This window comes from Apis laboriosa, unplaced genomic scaffold, assembly GCF_014066325.1.
Source record: "Apis laboriosa isolate Shangri-la unplaced genomic scaffold, ASM1406632v1 scaffold34_cov151, whole genome shotgun sequence".
NCBI lineage: Eukaryota > Metazoa > Arthropoda > Insecta > Hymenoptera > Apidae > Apis > Apis laboriosa.
In genome coordinates, this window is record NW_025222928.1 from 7159465 (window position 1) to 7174488 (window position 15024).

Here is a 15024-nt window from a genome sequence, read left to right on the forward strand (position 1 = left end):
GGAAAGAGGGGATTGATCCCACGTGCTCGATTGCACAAGTAACCCGGCGGTCGGCCGTCACTCTATTTTTAACAATACCGGCCGCATATTTAACTCGCACCTAACTCAACCTAATCTCTCTCTCTCTCTCTCTCTCTCTCTCTCTCTCTCTCTCTCTCTCTCTCTCTCTTCCCGACGATACGTTTCGTCGTCTCAAAGATGATTCCCTTTTTTCCTTATCGTTCTTTATCTAGATCCCGCGAAACGATATTAATCCCGCTGATGGAGAAAACATTACTTTCACTCAATTATCTCGATCGAAATCGATCGAACGAATGGTCGACGATTTTGGATCGTCGAGAAAGAGAACCAACTCCCCTCCTCCCCTCTCCCTCTCCCTTTCTCTCTCTCTCTCCTTCTCTCCCTCCCTCCCTCCCTCCCTCGGAGGTATCGCTAATCTCGCGGGTCGACAACACGTTGTCGCGAAGCGTACGAGGTCGCGCCGTTTATTTTCCTACTTGAGCGGCTCGGCAGAATTCATCTCGCTCGCCAACAACACTCGAAGAAACGGTCGAAGACGAACGACCGGTGGCCCAACTAAAAATAAGTCCCGCTCGAAGCCGCGTTTTTTATCGTGCTACTACGTTATGCAAGTCGATTCGCGAACTCGCGCCCGCTCGAGGTGGAGGAGGGAGGGAGAGGAGGAGGAGGAGGAGGAGGAGGAGGACGTTCCCCGCCGATCGAACAATTCGAACCGAATCTAATCGAGGAGATTCCAACCATAGAATTGTTTCGACGAATTGGAAAAGGAAATTTTACGACTCTCCTTTTACCCAAACTTCCCAAGCTTCCAAGACCGATCGATCGAGATTCTCGCTCGTGATTTACGTACGCAACCACGAGGCGGCTGCAACCAAGCTCCTGCCGTTCCACGTTTGGGGTCCCGCTGGTCAATTTGCGACAATTACCGAGCCGTTGCGACTGGTTAAAGTTAGTTAGTGCTCGGCTCGGTCTACACGATGCGCAAGCTAAGCGCGAATATCGTCAGACGTCTCTCTCGCCGTTTTCACGCTTCCTCTCTCTCTCTCTCTCTCTTTTTCTCTTTTCTCTTTTTTCACTTTCGTCGAGTTTAACCGGTGTTTAAACTCGCATCGTGTCCCATATACGATCTATCCCATGCAAGTTTATTTATTGGAAATTGCCTTTTCGCGTCTTTCATCCTAATTTCTTTCCTTTTTATATCCGTTGAACACCGCGTTCGTCTTATTCGTGGCGATATAAGATAAATCCGTGACGAATGATCGACGAGTTGACGCTTGTCCCGTTCAATGAAAATTTATTATTCGTGGCCCTGTTCACCGATTACGCCTCGCTTACGATGCTCGATGGGCCGTTTAAGCGCTCTTAACCTCCGCGATAACCTATATCGAAAACGAAATATCGAACGATTCGGCTCTCGTCCAGAGATCGGCCTCGTCTCCCATGTATTTCTACCGGTTGCGGAACGATCTCGATCCAGCAATTTTTAAACTTTAATTCCTCGATATCGTACGAAGCTTTCGCTCGATTCATTGCGATATTCGTTTATTTATTATTCGCAAACGGATAACGATTATTTTACCTAAAAGATCGCGAAATTCTTAGTAAGGGGAAAGTAAGTAAGATCGACCAGTGTGCTGGTATCGCTAATACCTTGGAGCAATCAAGATCGGCCGCCGTTCGGAAATAAACGATTTGGTATTTTGGCAGACGGGGTTAACTCTTCGGATTAGGCGATAAATAAACGTGCTCGAGAAAGCCCATAAAATGTGACCGTGGTAATGGCTCGAGCTCGAGCTAACCGACCTCGATCCAGTGCCAGTCATTCCCGATGCTCGAATCGGGAGGGAGAATTTTCATTGAGGGAACTCGATCGGTCGGTCGAGAAGAAACTAGTTTCGTTACTCTCGGCCAACCACGAGTGCGCGCTCGTTTCGCGGCTCGCCGACCGATCGAACGGCGCGTAATAATTGTTACGTAAGGAAGAGAGAGAGAGAGAGAGAGAGAGGGAGAGATGGAGAGAGGATCGCAAGTTAAAAAACCGTGGCCATGTGGGTCTCGCTCTCGAGGGTCAGGACCCGCGCGAACCAGCGCACGAGAGGGGGACGCGAGCTCGTTCGAGGCTTAAAGTAGGCCGTCCAAGATGCGAGCTCTGTCTCAGTCGTCCATTCAACCTGTTCGCGATTCGGTGATACTGCTATAGAAACCTATCAATCTCTTCTTCCATACTATCTTTTCCATTCCAATTTCCACTCCTTCACAATTTCTCTCGAAATCGACCAAATCTCTCCAATACCTAATATTCTCAGAGAATCAAAAGCCTGGAGGAGAATTGGATGATCCTCTTCCGGGAGGGAAAGAGAGAAAGAGAGAGAGAGAGAGAGAGAGAAAGTTGATCGCGCGGAGGTGACCAGTTTCCACCAGGTAGGATTTCTGCTTTCAGCGGTGTGGAACGCGAGGATGAGGTGTACAGCGCGCGTCAGCTCGCAGCACGTGACACCGAGAAGGCCGTGAAGCCGGAGGAACCGGCCGCCGATCCCGTCCTCGTCGAGCCTCTGCTCACGACCAAGCTTCGTCTCCGCGTCCAAGTGAACAACAACAACAACAACAACAACAGCAACAAGAGCAACAAGAGCAACAATAACCTGGAAGAAGCGACGTTGGACGTTGGAAACGAGGAACGATTCTCCCTGTCGCCCGCCCAACCGGAAATCGGCGTCGACTCGTTCGATCGCGCGAAACCGTTGACAGTGACCAGCTCGACTTTCCGCGCGGCGGACAACAAGCCGAGGAGGGCTGCCGTCCAGGCTCAGGACGGCTCGCGGAAGGATAACACCTTCCCGAGACCGGTCCAATCAACGGAGAAATCGTTCGTCGGTGTTCAAGCGCTGAAACAGTCTCTCGAGGAGTCGATCAAGGAGAACAGCGAGCCCAAAAAGAAACAGCAGTGCCGTCAGCAATCGGCCGGTGGCCGTGCTCCGTTCGAGTTCCAGGTACGTGTGTATATAATAATATACATAATATACATAATATACATAATAATATATATATATATATTATATATATTATATATATATTATATATATTATATATATTATATATATATATATGTATATATATATATATATATTATATATATATATGTATATATATATATATATTGTTTTTGGGAGTGGAATAATTTTTCGTGAACGGTGGCACGATCTTTTAGGGTAAACCCGCGGTGGAATACGATCCGGAGACCGCTGTACGCCAGGACAGACCGCACGTGGTCACCAGACACCTGTTCGCTTCCATTGCCACGCAGCAACAGCAGGAACAGCAGATCACTTGCAGACCACCGCCACAAACAGCGACTGCGAGTATCTTCGCACCTCGTACCGAGGACATGAACAAAGGCTTCTTGACTTTCAGCGAGGATCATCCAGGCCTTACGAGTGGGTGTCGCTTTCTCCCCCGTCTTTCTCGCGATTCTCTCGTCGTATTCTTTTTTCTTTTTTCTTTTTTTTTTTTTTCTTCCATCGTGTTAACCCTTTGCACTCCAGGCCTGTTTCGATCCAGCAAACTCGGACCCGCGTGTTCGTAAGATTGCCATAAGATAATTACTCATAAGATAAGATTACACTTCGTAAAATTATACGTAAGGAGGAATCTATTTTTACGAAGCGATATTTTAAAAGAATTAAATATAAATAGCAGTGGTGCTGGAGAGCAAAGGGTTCGATAACGGGGGTCCCTTAATGAGAGCGCGAAATTTTTTTCGAGACATTTCTTTTTCCCATTAGAAGGAACGTACGGACAATTTTGATAAACGTTTTAAGAGAATCAAAGAATCGGTTACATCCATTCCTTTTTGGACGAGGGAACAAAATTGGGAAAAGAGGAAAGAGAAATCCAATCCGTCCAACGATTTATTTTACTTTCTCGTTTCCGTTATTTCGCGCCATACAAAGCGATTTTTCCTCCCCTTCCCTTGTCGTTATTCGTCGAGCCGGAAAAGCAAACGGTCCGTTTGGAAATTTCTCGCACTGCGAAAATGTTGCAGTGCTGAAGGACGAGCCGGAGGACCTAACGCATCTGGCGCCCACACCTGGCGACGTATGCGTCCCCCTCGAGGACACGCCTTTCCTCTCGGAAATGCTCGACGAGTTTATCCTTAGTAGCGACAATTATTGTCCCCTGCTCAGCCCGGGCGGAGCGTTGGCCCCCGAATTGCGATCCACGGATTTCGGCGACCCCCTCAAGGACGCCGAGTTGGGCGACACCCCTGCGAGAGGCAAGGATCTGGGGGAGTCCTTGGCCGACAGCGACCCGTTCATGTACGGCGACTCGCCGAGCAGCCCTTGCAGCATCGATCCGACCGCTGTTTCACCCCAGCTTACCAAGTATCGCCAAGTGAGTCGATGCGATCGTTGATTAAGAAAAGAGAAAGGGATAAAAAAATCTCTTTTCTCTCGATTCCAAATTTATAATTGCGTTACGTTCCTTTTCTTATTTCGTCTTTTTCTTTTTTTTTTTTTTTCCTCTCTCTCTCTCTCTCTCCTCTTGGCAGAGCCCCGAGAGGAGCATAGACTCGTTGGGCAGCCCTACCGGTGGTAGCGGCGCCGACGGTTTGTCGGAGGACGAGATGTTGATGTTGGGGTTGAACGACAGCATAGCAGACGACGAGTTGGAGTTGAGGGCTCCTTACATACCGATGTCGGATCAAGACGAGGCGTTGGATCTGCTTATCAGCAACGATATGGTGATGTGGAGCCCGCCGCAGACGACGGATCAGAAGAACGGTTTGAAATGGTACGAGTGAGAAGCTAAATGAAAAAATGAAAAGCGAAGGGAAATGAAACGAAAGCGGGATGAAAACTTTTTTTTTTTTTTTTTTTTTTTTTTTTTTTTTTTGAAAATTTTGCGCGTGCGTGTTGTAGGATGTTGGCGGAGAAGGAGCAACGAACGTCGGATTCTAGTTTGGCACAGCTTTTGAAAACGGATCAGGTCGTCTCGAGAAAGTACAACGACCACGGTGGGGGTTTGGTGAATCCGGTCCAAGTTCTCGGCCAAATCCCTAGAAAAAGTGAGTGTCTTCGAGTCTCTCTTTCATATTTTATCTTTAGGAGTTTAGCAGTTGGATACAGGTGCGTTATTAATTAATTAAAAAATCGGCCACCGCCGACTGATGCACTCTCTTGTGTTGTCCTCTCTCAGATATAAATCTAGATAACTGCCATTGGTCCTCCAAAGTGGACAGACCAACGAAGCGTATTCACACTGCCTCGATAGACGTAGGAAACGACAATAAACGTATCAAATGCGACGAGTCCACGAAACGCAGCTGCCATCTGGAGGATCATCTCTTGACCAAACAACAACAACAACAACCGTCTTCGAGGAAATGCTCGCCGTCGAACAACCTCGGGAACAGTCAACTGCTGCGCCGCTTGGTGTCGCATCAAAACGCCCTGCGAAATAATAATTTCGCGAACGAATCGTTCGATGGTACGGCAGGGAACGGGCGGCAGAGCGTGAATCGAATAGACTCGGAGCTGGACGTGACGCAGGATGGGGAAGGAGACGGGGGCGGTGGCGACAGTAGCGACGGCGGCGGAAGGAATGGCGAGGGGAACGAGAGCGGAAGGTGTGGTCGGAACGGCGTAGAAAACGGCGACACGATCGGTCAGATCCCACAGCGGAATCCAGCGTGCAACAGCGTGCTAATGAATCTCCTGGTGTCCGGCTGCGATGTGAGTGCGGGATACGTATGCTTCGCGAAACCGAAGCCCTCCAAGAGCATAGCGAGCACGTGAACCGGCTCCTCGATCGCACCTTCGAACCCGCGATCGTTTCACTTTTCGATATGTCTTTCGCCTTTGGAACGCTGATCCCCTTTTTTTTCGTGGATCACGCGAAAATCGCGTTCCTAAAACGAGTGTTAGGGCCGCCCACCTTTAAGTTCGATTTAACGCCGCGTCGCGATTCAATCCGACCGTCCATCGAAAACGTCTTCTGCGTTTGATCGTTGATCTTTTCTTCTTCTTTTTTTTTCTTTTCTTCTCTTTTTTTTTTTTTTTTTCTCTTCAACCGCGACCAATCGCGAGTAGTAGTTCAACGGTCAAGGCCGATCGAACGGTAAAGGATCAACTTACGGAGTTAGCAGTTTCTGTAGAATACGATATCCTCATATTTCGCGATGCGGACAACGATGGATTTTACACGAGTTTTCTAGGAAAGTACGATATTCGAGTAGTCGTAATGTTACGCAGAGAGAGAGAGAGAGAGAGAGAGAGAGAGAGAGAGAGAGAGAGAGAGTGTGAGAGAGAAAGATCGAGCGAACGAGGGATCCAAGAGCGAGAGAAGAGTTTCGAGAGAGTATTTTATTAGTAGAGTATTCGAGATGACGAAAAGTACAAAAGAGTCGGAAAGTACGAAGATGTCGGCGAAGTACGGAGATAGACAGATAGATAGATAGATGATCGCTCGACGATAATTCTTTTTAAGAAGTAGGAGAAACTTGTTAGGCGATGTAAATTCGCTCGATCGTAAAAGCTGTTTAACGTCACGTTATGTATTCTACTTCAAAGTATATGAAATTGTTGATTGAAGAATTGTCCAAATACATTGAACATTGAACATCGAATCATCTGAACTGCTGCGTTTCGTTACCTCCTTTCTCATCCTTACGCTCTCCAATCGCCCTCCATTTTCTTTCTTGTTCACCGAAGATCGCGTCTCTTATACCCTTTCGATCATGTTGCATCCTTGGTTATTATACGCTGCTAAACCCACTTGTTGAATATACGTAAACGGCAAGAGAGCACGTGCCGGCGAACAACTCTCTTGCTGTTGAATCGTAACGAGCAGTAACGAAGGAAGCAATCGATCGTTATCGATAGCATTAGATTATTAAATTTTTTTTCTCTTTTTCCTTTTCTTCTTTTTCTCCTTCTTTTTTTTTCTTTTTTATTTTTTTTACATTTGTAAAACGTAGTATATATATATATATGAGATTATTTTCAAAGATTATTGGATCGATTGCCTTCTGTAATTACACAAATACATGAATTACTTTTTGAACGTGTCATGTGTAGCGAGATAATAAGTATAATGGCATCGCGAAATAACGATTCTTTAATTTACCTCGAAATAATAAACGATAGGGAATGATAGTTTTATATATATTTTTTTATGATTTATATATATATATATATACACCATTTATTATATTATATATCGTTTAATTAAAAATAATTCGCGCTCGAGTTTATATCGAGCTCGAACGAATGAATCTGTTTTTCGTAAAATGTTAAATCTTTAAATTAATAAAGCGATGATGTGCGCACAAATAGACGCGTAGAAGAAAGAAACGTAATATACATCTTAACAAAATCGACCTGGTCTCTCGCATTTTAAAAAAAACTCGCCTCCCAATTTCCTCGTCTCTCGTAAACGAAACGCAGCAGCTCTCGTTCGTTTTAAAAAGTATAAGTTAAAATATATATATATATAAAACGGCGTGCTCATGTACGGAGGGCCGAGGTTCGCCTTAATGCGTCATTAAACGTGGCCGGTCAGGCTTCGAGCCTAAACAAAAAAAGCGAACTCTCTGACGTAACGTCGTTAACGAAACCATCTGTCGAATATTACTGACCACGTCCTTGTGCAATCGGTATTACCCTTCTCCTGTCGAGGATCGATTAAAATAGCAAGACGAGAAGCCACGCGCCACGTTTAATGACGCATTATAAATAAAACTAAAAACAAAAAAATAATAATAACAATAATAATAATAATAATGCAGAACAAAGATAATAATGATCGAATTCTAAAGGTTGTTCAGGAAAACTTGATGGAGTCGCGGAACGTGCCCACGATGTACCCGAAAATATCCCTGATGTCCCCGCTGTCCGTGAACCTGGAGAATCATCAAATGGTGCCCCAGTGCCCGGATTCGAGAGGATCGTCGAGCTCGTCGTACGACCAACTGAGCCCAGCAACGAGGAAACAGATATCCAACAACGCGTTCATAAACGGGGGAGGATCGATAGTGTCGTCCCCTTCCTCGCCGATGATGCCGTTCGACGCGTTCGATTACGAAACGAGTATGTCGGTGAGCGGATTGCTCCAAGTCGAGCCGGATCTTTTTGGAACTCTGCTCGATCGAAATCTCGTGTAAAAGCTCGTGCTCCCGATTCGAAAGAAGGAAGGAAACCGGTTGGATCCGGTTTGTTGTAAAATCGGTTGGAAAAATACGTGGAAAGGATGAAAGGAGAGATACGGTTGCAATACGGAAGGATGCATGAATAATTGATGAAAAGGCAAAATGAGATGCCAAAGCGAGACGCGACTTTTCTTTTTTTTTTTTTTTTTTTTTTTTTTAGGTACACTTTAAAGACACAGTTCGGGGTTGTTGTTTCTTTTCTATTTGACCGAGTGCGAGTATCGTCCAAAAAAAAATATTGTATATCGATATTTTTTCATTGGTATAACTGCGCTTATAAATTCACGCCGTATTCGATCCAGCGGGATCCAGCGATTCTAGATTTTTCATGCGAAAAGTGCCAATGCATTTTTAGGATGTTTAGTGTTTAAGTATATAGTATATAAAGTATAATGAAAATAAGAAAGGAAAGAAAGGAAGGAAGGAAGGAAGGAAGGAAGAGAGAGAGAAAGATGACGGTTCTGCTATCGTAGCGCCGTTTTGCGATACATATATGTATACATATCTGACATTCGGTTGACTATAATAGAGCATAATTCCTCCTCTAATCCAATAATGATTTTAACCTACCTAACGTCAAATGAACAAAATATTCGAGTGGCGCGTTTCATCATCGAGTCGGATTGATCAGTTAGATAAAAATGAGGAAGAGGATAAGAAAGGGAATCCCGATCTCTCGACGAGTCGAGGATTATTATTATTGTTGAGAGCGAGAGAAATAATTAATAAAGATAAAGAGCGGAGAAGGATAAAGAGGGGATGAAACACGCATAGCATTCGTTTCTATTCTATTGCAGCCGATTGATATATATCGGCGATGATTTTTGACGATCCGTTCGCGATAACGATAATCATGTACACGTTTATTGCGAATTCTCATCGTTGTTGTTACTGTTTTTTATAGTTTTTAACGAAGCCAATCCGAGTATCAGTTGTTATTATCATATTATTATTGTATTATTATGATTTATCGTTTTGTGCACGTATTTTAAGAAATATTACAAATTCTAACGCAGTATATATTATATATTATATTATATATATATATATTTTTACTTATTCACTTATTGATACAGCTATTGTAATCGTGTAATTTTATTACTTTAATATCACTGTATTTTTATTATTGTAATAATCTATGATTATTAATCCTATCTATCTGCATTACAGTGCTGATATAGATCGATATTACCACGAGAAAAGAAAAGTTATGAGTAAATAAATAAATAAATAAATAGTCTTTCTAATATTTTGGTGGTGTTTTATTTAAAAAATTAAAAAAAAAAAAAAAAAAAAAGAAAAAAGAAAACAAAAATCCCCTTGTACGAAGTTAGAATCATTTGAATGAAACGCGTCTTGAAGTTATGCGCGATCGATCGAAATTATAGTGGGAAGATAGCGGCAAAAGAAATTGTAGCGCGAGCCACTTCAGACGTGACAACTTTGGCAGAGGTGTAAATTATTCATTGCGGCCGTTTGAGAAGAGAGATTATTAAGGGAACCGCACAAACTGTCTACGATGACGATCATAAACTGCACAATACATGGGCCTGGTAAATGGCGTTTATAGCTGGCCTTCCGTGAAAGCACTCTACTTTTCTGTTTTCTCTATGAACCTGGCCGGGCTGATAGCCCTCGCTTTTGCCATCCTCTGGGCCGTACGATTCGAAAGAGGCTTTGGCGATTATCTGAACCTCATCACTCCAGGTTGGTCCCTACGCACAAAAACGTTTTTAAAGTTGATTGATGACGGTCCAATGGATACCTACTGGCTATCCTTAATTCCCTCGATACCGAGAAATTCCCATAAGAACTTTTGAAACGTGGTATTAAAATATTATCTCGACTCTCTAACGATTTAGAATCGGACATTCTTGAGAATGCGTCATCCTTGGTTATCTATCTGTCTATCTATTGGATTAACGATATCGTAAATGATAGCTTCACAAATACACGAATTAAAGATCGTAATTTTAAAAGTTATAAAAAAATTAAATAAAAAAAAAAAATGAAATAAAAAAATACACTAGACACGTGCAACGTGTGTGTAATCGAGAATTTAAAAATTCGTGTTCGTATATATATCGGTGTATATATACCACTGATTATATAAATAAAACGTGTATACAGTTTTGCTTGCCACTTTTTCTCGGATTATTTTCTCCTAATACGAAATTTTATTATGAATTTACAATTTTACGTCAGAAGATTTTGTAATTTTATGGAATAAATATGAAAATATAATTGTACGAATACGATGTGATATACGATAAAGAGAAATACGAAGTGTATGTTTTGTCCACAAATTAAAGAAAGAAAATAAATGGAAAATTTAGTACCGGTGGCGCCATCTCGCGTTTGGATCACCGAAGCTCCGATTTGTTACTAGAATAACAGGATATGCGAGGAGGTATTCGTGACGTCACGCAGAAAGAGAGCGATCTTACGCGAGAAGGATAGAAAAGATCAGCCATTATACCTCCCACCACTTCAAAAATTACATTGAAAATTAATTAATAATTAGTTTTTTAGTAAAAATTTTTGCATTTTTAAGCTTGCATTTCAAAGTTAGAATCTGAAACAAGTTTCTGATATAAATTTTAATGAGAAATCGTTTTCAATTAATTATTAATTATCCATTAATGCATCGTATACGGACTGATCATCGTATCGATATGCGATATATTTTTCATTAATTTCACGTTATTATGAGATTTATTTATAAATATAAATGTATGCATTTCAAATGTTGTTTCTTTCCTTACATTTATTTATAATTTTTATTCGTAATTATCTTATTGTTTATACGAATAAATTAATTATTTATTATTCGATTATAGATCGAAAATTTATGAACATTTTCTTTGATAATTATTAATAAATAATTAATAGAAAAGAATTTCCCGTTAAAATTTATATGAGAAAATTTTTCGAGGTTCTAACTTTGATATGTAAGCTTAAAAGTGCAAAAATTTTTCTTAATTTATCAATTATTAACAATTATTATGGCAAGTGTATCGATCGCAAATCCGCATTGCATAATAATCATAAATTAAACAAAATTATTCATTTAAACGATAACAAACTTATAAATAAAAATGATGAACGTGAAAGTAGAGGAGAAATTAACGTTTTAGATATATATATTCATATTTAGAAATAAATCTCATAGTAATGAAAAAGTAAGAAAAATACGCATTGCGTATTAATGGCGTCGGTTCGATATAACGCTTTAATCGTTAATAAATAATTTATTAAAAAGAATTTCGAATTAAAATCAACAGGAGAAACTTCTTTGAGATCTTAGTTTTAAGATGTAAGCTTAAAAGTGCAAAAATTTTTATTAAAAAATTAATTATTAATTAATTTTCAATGTAATATTTTTGAAGTGGAGAGGGGGTATAGCGCCATGTTTTTTTTCTATCCTTCTCACAAATATCGTTCTCCTTCTCTGTGACGTCACGAATACCTCCTTGCATATCCTGCTATACTAGTAACGAATCAGAGCTTCGGTGATCCAAACGCGAGATGGCGTTGGTCGCAAAATTTTTCAATTTTTACCTAACTTATCGACGAAATAAATTTCGTTAACGGTTCGAGACTAATGGAAGAAAGACAGCAGAAATACTATAGTGTTCAGAAATATTTGTTCAAAAAGCATCGTAAAGGAAATCTGTTTGTAAGAATTCGAATGAAGGGTGTGAATAATACACGTGTATGCTTTAAATTAGACACGATTCGTACTAAAAAATTCTCCTATTTCTCGATAATGGTCATAAGATGAATTTTTTAGAATTCGCGTAACACATGTTCGTTTGTATGTGTGGGTTAACGTGCAGATCACGACGAGCAGGTGACGGTCACGTATGGACCGGAATAATACTCTCCACCGTCTTGTGCTGTTCTCCTGCCTATATCCTGGGAATCAAATGTTGGTTGTGCTTGAAATTAGAACCAACGAGGACCGATCTGGAGGATCGACATAAAGTCGACGATACGGTGGATCCTCAAGATATAAATCGACTTTTTTACTTCCACGTGGTTGCCTGTTTACTATCGGGATTTTTGGTAGCGATTTTAAATGCGACTTATTTGATTCTGTTGAGCGGGTTCCAGCAAAAAAGTCGCTATGGCTTGATAGAAGCTATTGAGAAATACGGTATTGATATTGCCGTAAAGGCGAGGGTGGACGCTGTTCAAACTGAACTAGAATGTTGCGGAGATAACAATTACGAAGATTGGTTCCGAATTCCGTGGCTTAAACTATCGATGGAGGGACCAAAGGATGTGCAGAAAGGTCCTCGACTGGAAGGGCAGTGGGTATAATCGAACCAATTGTCGTTTAACCTTTCTCTTACTATCCAAATTATTTTTTTCTTTTTCTCTATATATTTCTCTTTTTCTTCCTAACTCTTTTTTTGTAATAAATTTCTCTTCTGTATTCCTAATATTTGAATGTCTCCTTCTTTAAATCGTGTGATAAAGATCAGCACCAGAGGAGCAAGAGGAAGAAACTTCCACGCCCGTGGACGTACCTTTTTCTTGTTGTTCCAATGACATTCCTAAACCTTGTATTCATCACGACATTTTGAACCCGAGTGCCGTGTACGATTACAATCCTAAACATTTGACCATTAGTACCAGTGGGTGTAGAACGAAGATTATAAATCGAGGTGATGTTATTCGAATATTCTTGACAGGATACCTTGTTCTTTTACTTGTTTATCAGGTAAGCACATAAGAAGAAAGAAACGTAGCTTGAAGTATTTTATTACACTTTTTTTTTTTTTTTTATCTTTCAGATAATTTTATCGATTTTCTCACGATTATTGCAAACTGCTCATAGCAACGAAATGTACATAGGACCTCAAAAGACTCGTTACTACGTCTGGATATTCTTTAAGCCGGAAGATTTTCCTGAAAGCGGGGTAAAAAGCAAACTACGGTTGCAAAGAAAACGATCGAGAAGTAAGATTTCCACTACGTTCTCTAAAAGTTCGGACGAGGAAGAAATAAGTATGCGGCGTCCAAAAAATAGGAAGAGTAGTATGAAAGTTTTAACGAAAATTCGTTCGAAAATCTCCTCGGTTAAATCAAAAAGCGTACCTGTTATTAAATCTACTTTATCCTCGAAGAATTTTCGAAGTAAGAAAAAAATTACTCATCATCATCAGTTGGAAGATATAGATAAAGACGAAGAGGAGAAACCGGACGAAGAGAGAAAACTTCTTTCCAAAACGACTAGATCTGAGATTGTTATGCTGAAAAATCATCTCTCAATTTTTTCTTTATTGTCGGATGATTCCTCCACGTTAAATTTGCCGCCTCCACCGCCGCCGCCGCCATTATCTCCGTTTATACCTATCCTTGACGTGGAAAATGAAAGTAAACAAACCATCAACATCGTTGAAAATGTAAGCGAACAAATCACTAAGATCGTAGAGGATGAAAGTGAACAAGTCATTGAGATCGTAGGAAGCGAAAGCAAACAAATCGCTAAGATCGTGAAAAATGAAAACGAAGAAGAAATCGCTAAGGTCGTAAGTGATAAAAGTGAACAAATCGTTAAGATCGTGGAAAATAAGAGTGGACAAATCGCTAAGGTCGTGTCTTCGAAATCATTGGAATTAGGAAAACTCGATTTCCCGTTACAAGAAAGCATAGTCAGAATTCCAAACTCTGGTAGACGCGTAAAGGTATTAGAAAAATTTGGTAAAATTTGGGAACGCATCGATAAGAGTACGCAGCACAGAGAAAGCGGAGGAGCCGACATTTTGAAAAAAAATTCAAAAATTAATTATCTGAGAAAAAATAATCGTGTAAAGTTAAGCACGACCGACGTTTATGACAGATTTCGTGGCACTCTTCAGCACACACTGGCTAGAAGAGAAACCATTCAAGCCCAAAAAGAATTGAAAAAAGCGTACAATCCGAAAGTTGAAAACAATCCAGATATGAAACGAAGCCATGTTTTGGCAAGGATACGATACAACATTCCACCATCTTATCGTTTACTGGCCGACTTCGAAGCTCACAAAAGACCTTATTTACAAACGTATCCAAAATCATCGTCTGTTTCGCCCCTTTCGCGTCCTTTCTCGCCTCCTCCCCCTCCCCTTCCTTCTCCCCTTTCTCCCCCTCCCCCTTCTCCCCCTCCTCCTTCTCTTCCCCCTCCCGCTCCCCCCCTTCCTCCTCCTCTTCCACCTCCACCTTTTCCTGCCCTTCCTCCACCACCATCTCCATCAAATCTGCGACTAAAGCCGATACCGAAAAGACAACGACAATGCAGCATATGCAATCGTCCTGTTCAACAAAGCGCAACCTCTTCTTCCGAATCTCTCATCGAGGCTTACGAGAATACTCGAAGGTTTTCTAGTTCGATTCGAAGGAAAGCTTACGGCCCGTTCTCGTAGCGCGGCGATCGATCAAGAGGAGATTACGTTGCCGTTCAAATCCATCCAACGCAGGTGGCTCCCTTTAAGTAAAACGCTTAAACGTAGCAACGATTAAACTTAATATACATTCCGATCGAACGATTGTAAAGAAAAATGTAAATACAAGTAGGAAATAGTGGAAAAAAATAGAGAAAAAAAAAAAAAAAAAAAAATGATAGCTGGTAATAAAAATGTTAATAGAAGAAGAGGATTGAAGATAAAGAAAACACAGTCGTACAATACTTGATGGTTTATTTGCCGAGAAGTAAAATACACAGGCATTTGTTATAATGGTACTGCCGAAGAATACTTCTTACGTCTCTGTAATACATCTAGCGACAATACATCGGTACTAAAAAGAGA

The 15024-nt window shown here is 41.1% G+C and overlaps 2 protein-coding genes across 3 annotated transcripts in view; both read left to right on the plus strand.

Moving 5' to 3' along the window:
- LOC122715128 (protein similar) overlaps positions 1-9476 on the plus strand; it is a 31187-nt gene extending 21711 nt beyond the window's left edge. For both annotated transcript variants that reach the window (XM_043937054.1, XM_043937053.1), the window contains exons 8-14: positions 2462-3011; positions 3230-3455; positions 4064-4413; positions 4571-4812; positions 4941-5086; positions 5218-5753; positions 7838-9476. In XM_043937054.1, the coding sequence (XP_043792989.1) occupies positions 2462-3011; positions 3230-3455; positions 4064-4413; positions 4571-4812; positions 4941-5086; positions 5218-5753; positions 7838-8182 (2395 nt within the window). In that variant the 3' untranslated portion in view covers positions 8183-9476. The remainder of the gene's footprint in view (positions 1-2461; positions 3012-3229; positions 3456-4063; positions 4414-4570; positions 4813-4940; positions 5087-5217; positions 5754-7837) is intronic.
- Positions 9477-9501: 25 nt separating this feature from the next.
- On the plus strand, positions 9502-15024 carry LOC122715131. The gene is made up of 4 exons (XM_043937057.1): positions 9502-9934; positions 12081-12543; positions 12713-12956; positions 13030-15024. The coding sequence occupies exons 1-4, from the start codon at positions 9772-9774 to the stop codon at positions 14638-14640; spliced, it is 2481 nt and encodes an 826-aa protein (XP_043792992.1). The 5' UTR covers positions 9502-9771; the 3' UTR covers positions 14641-15024.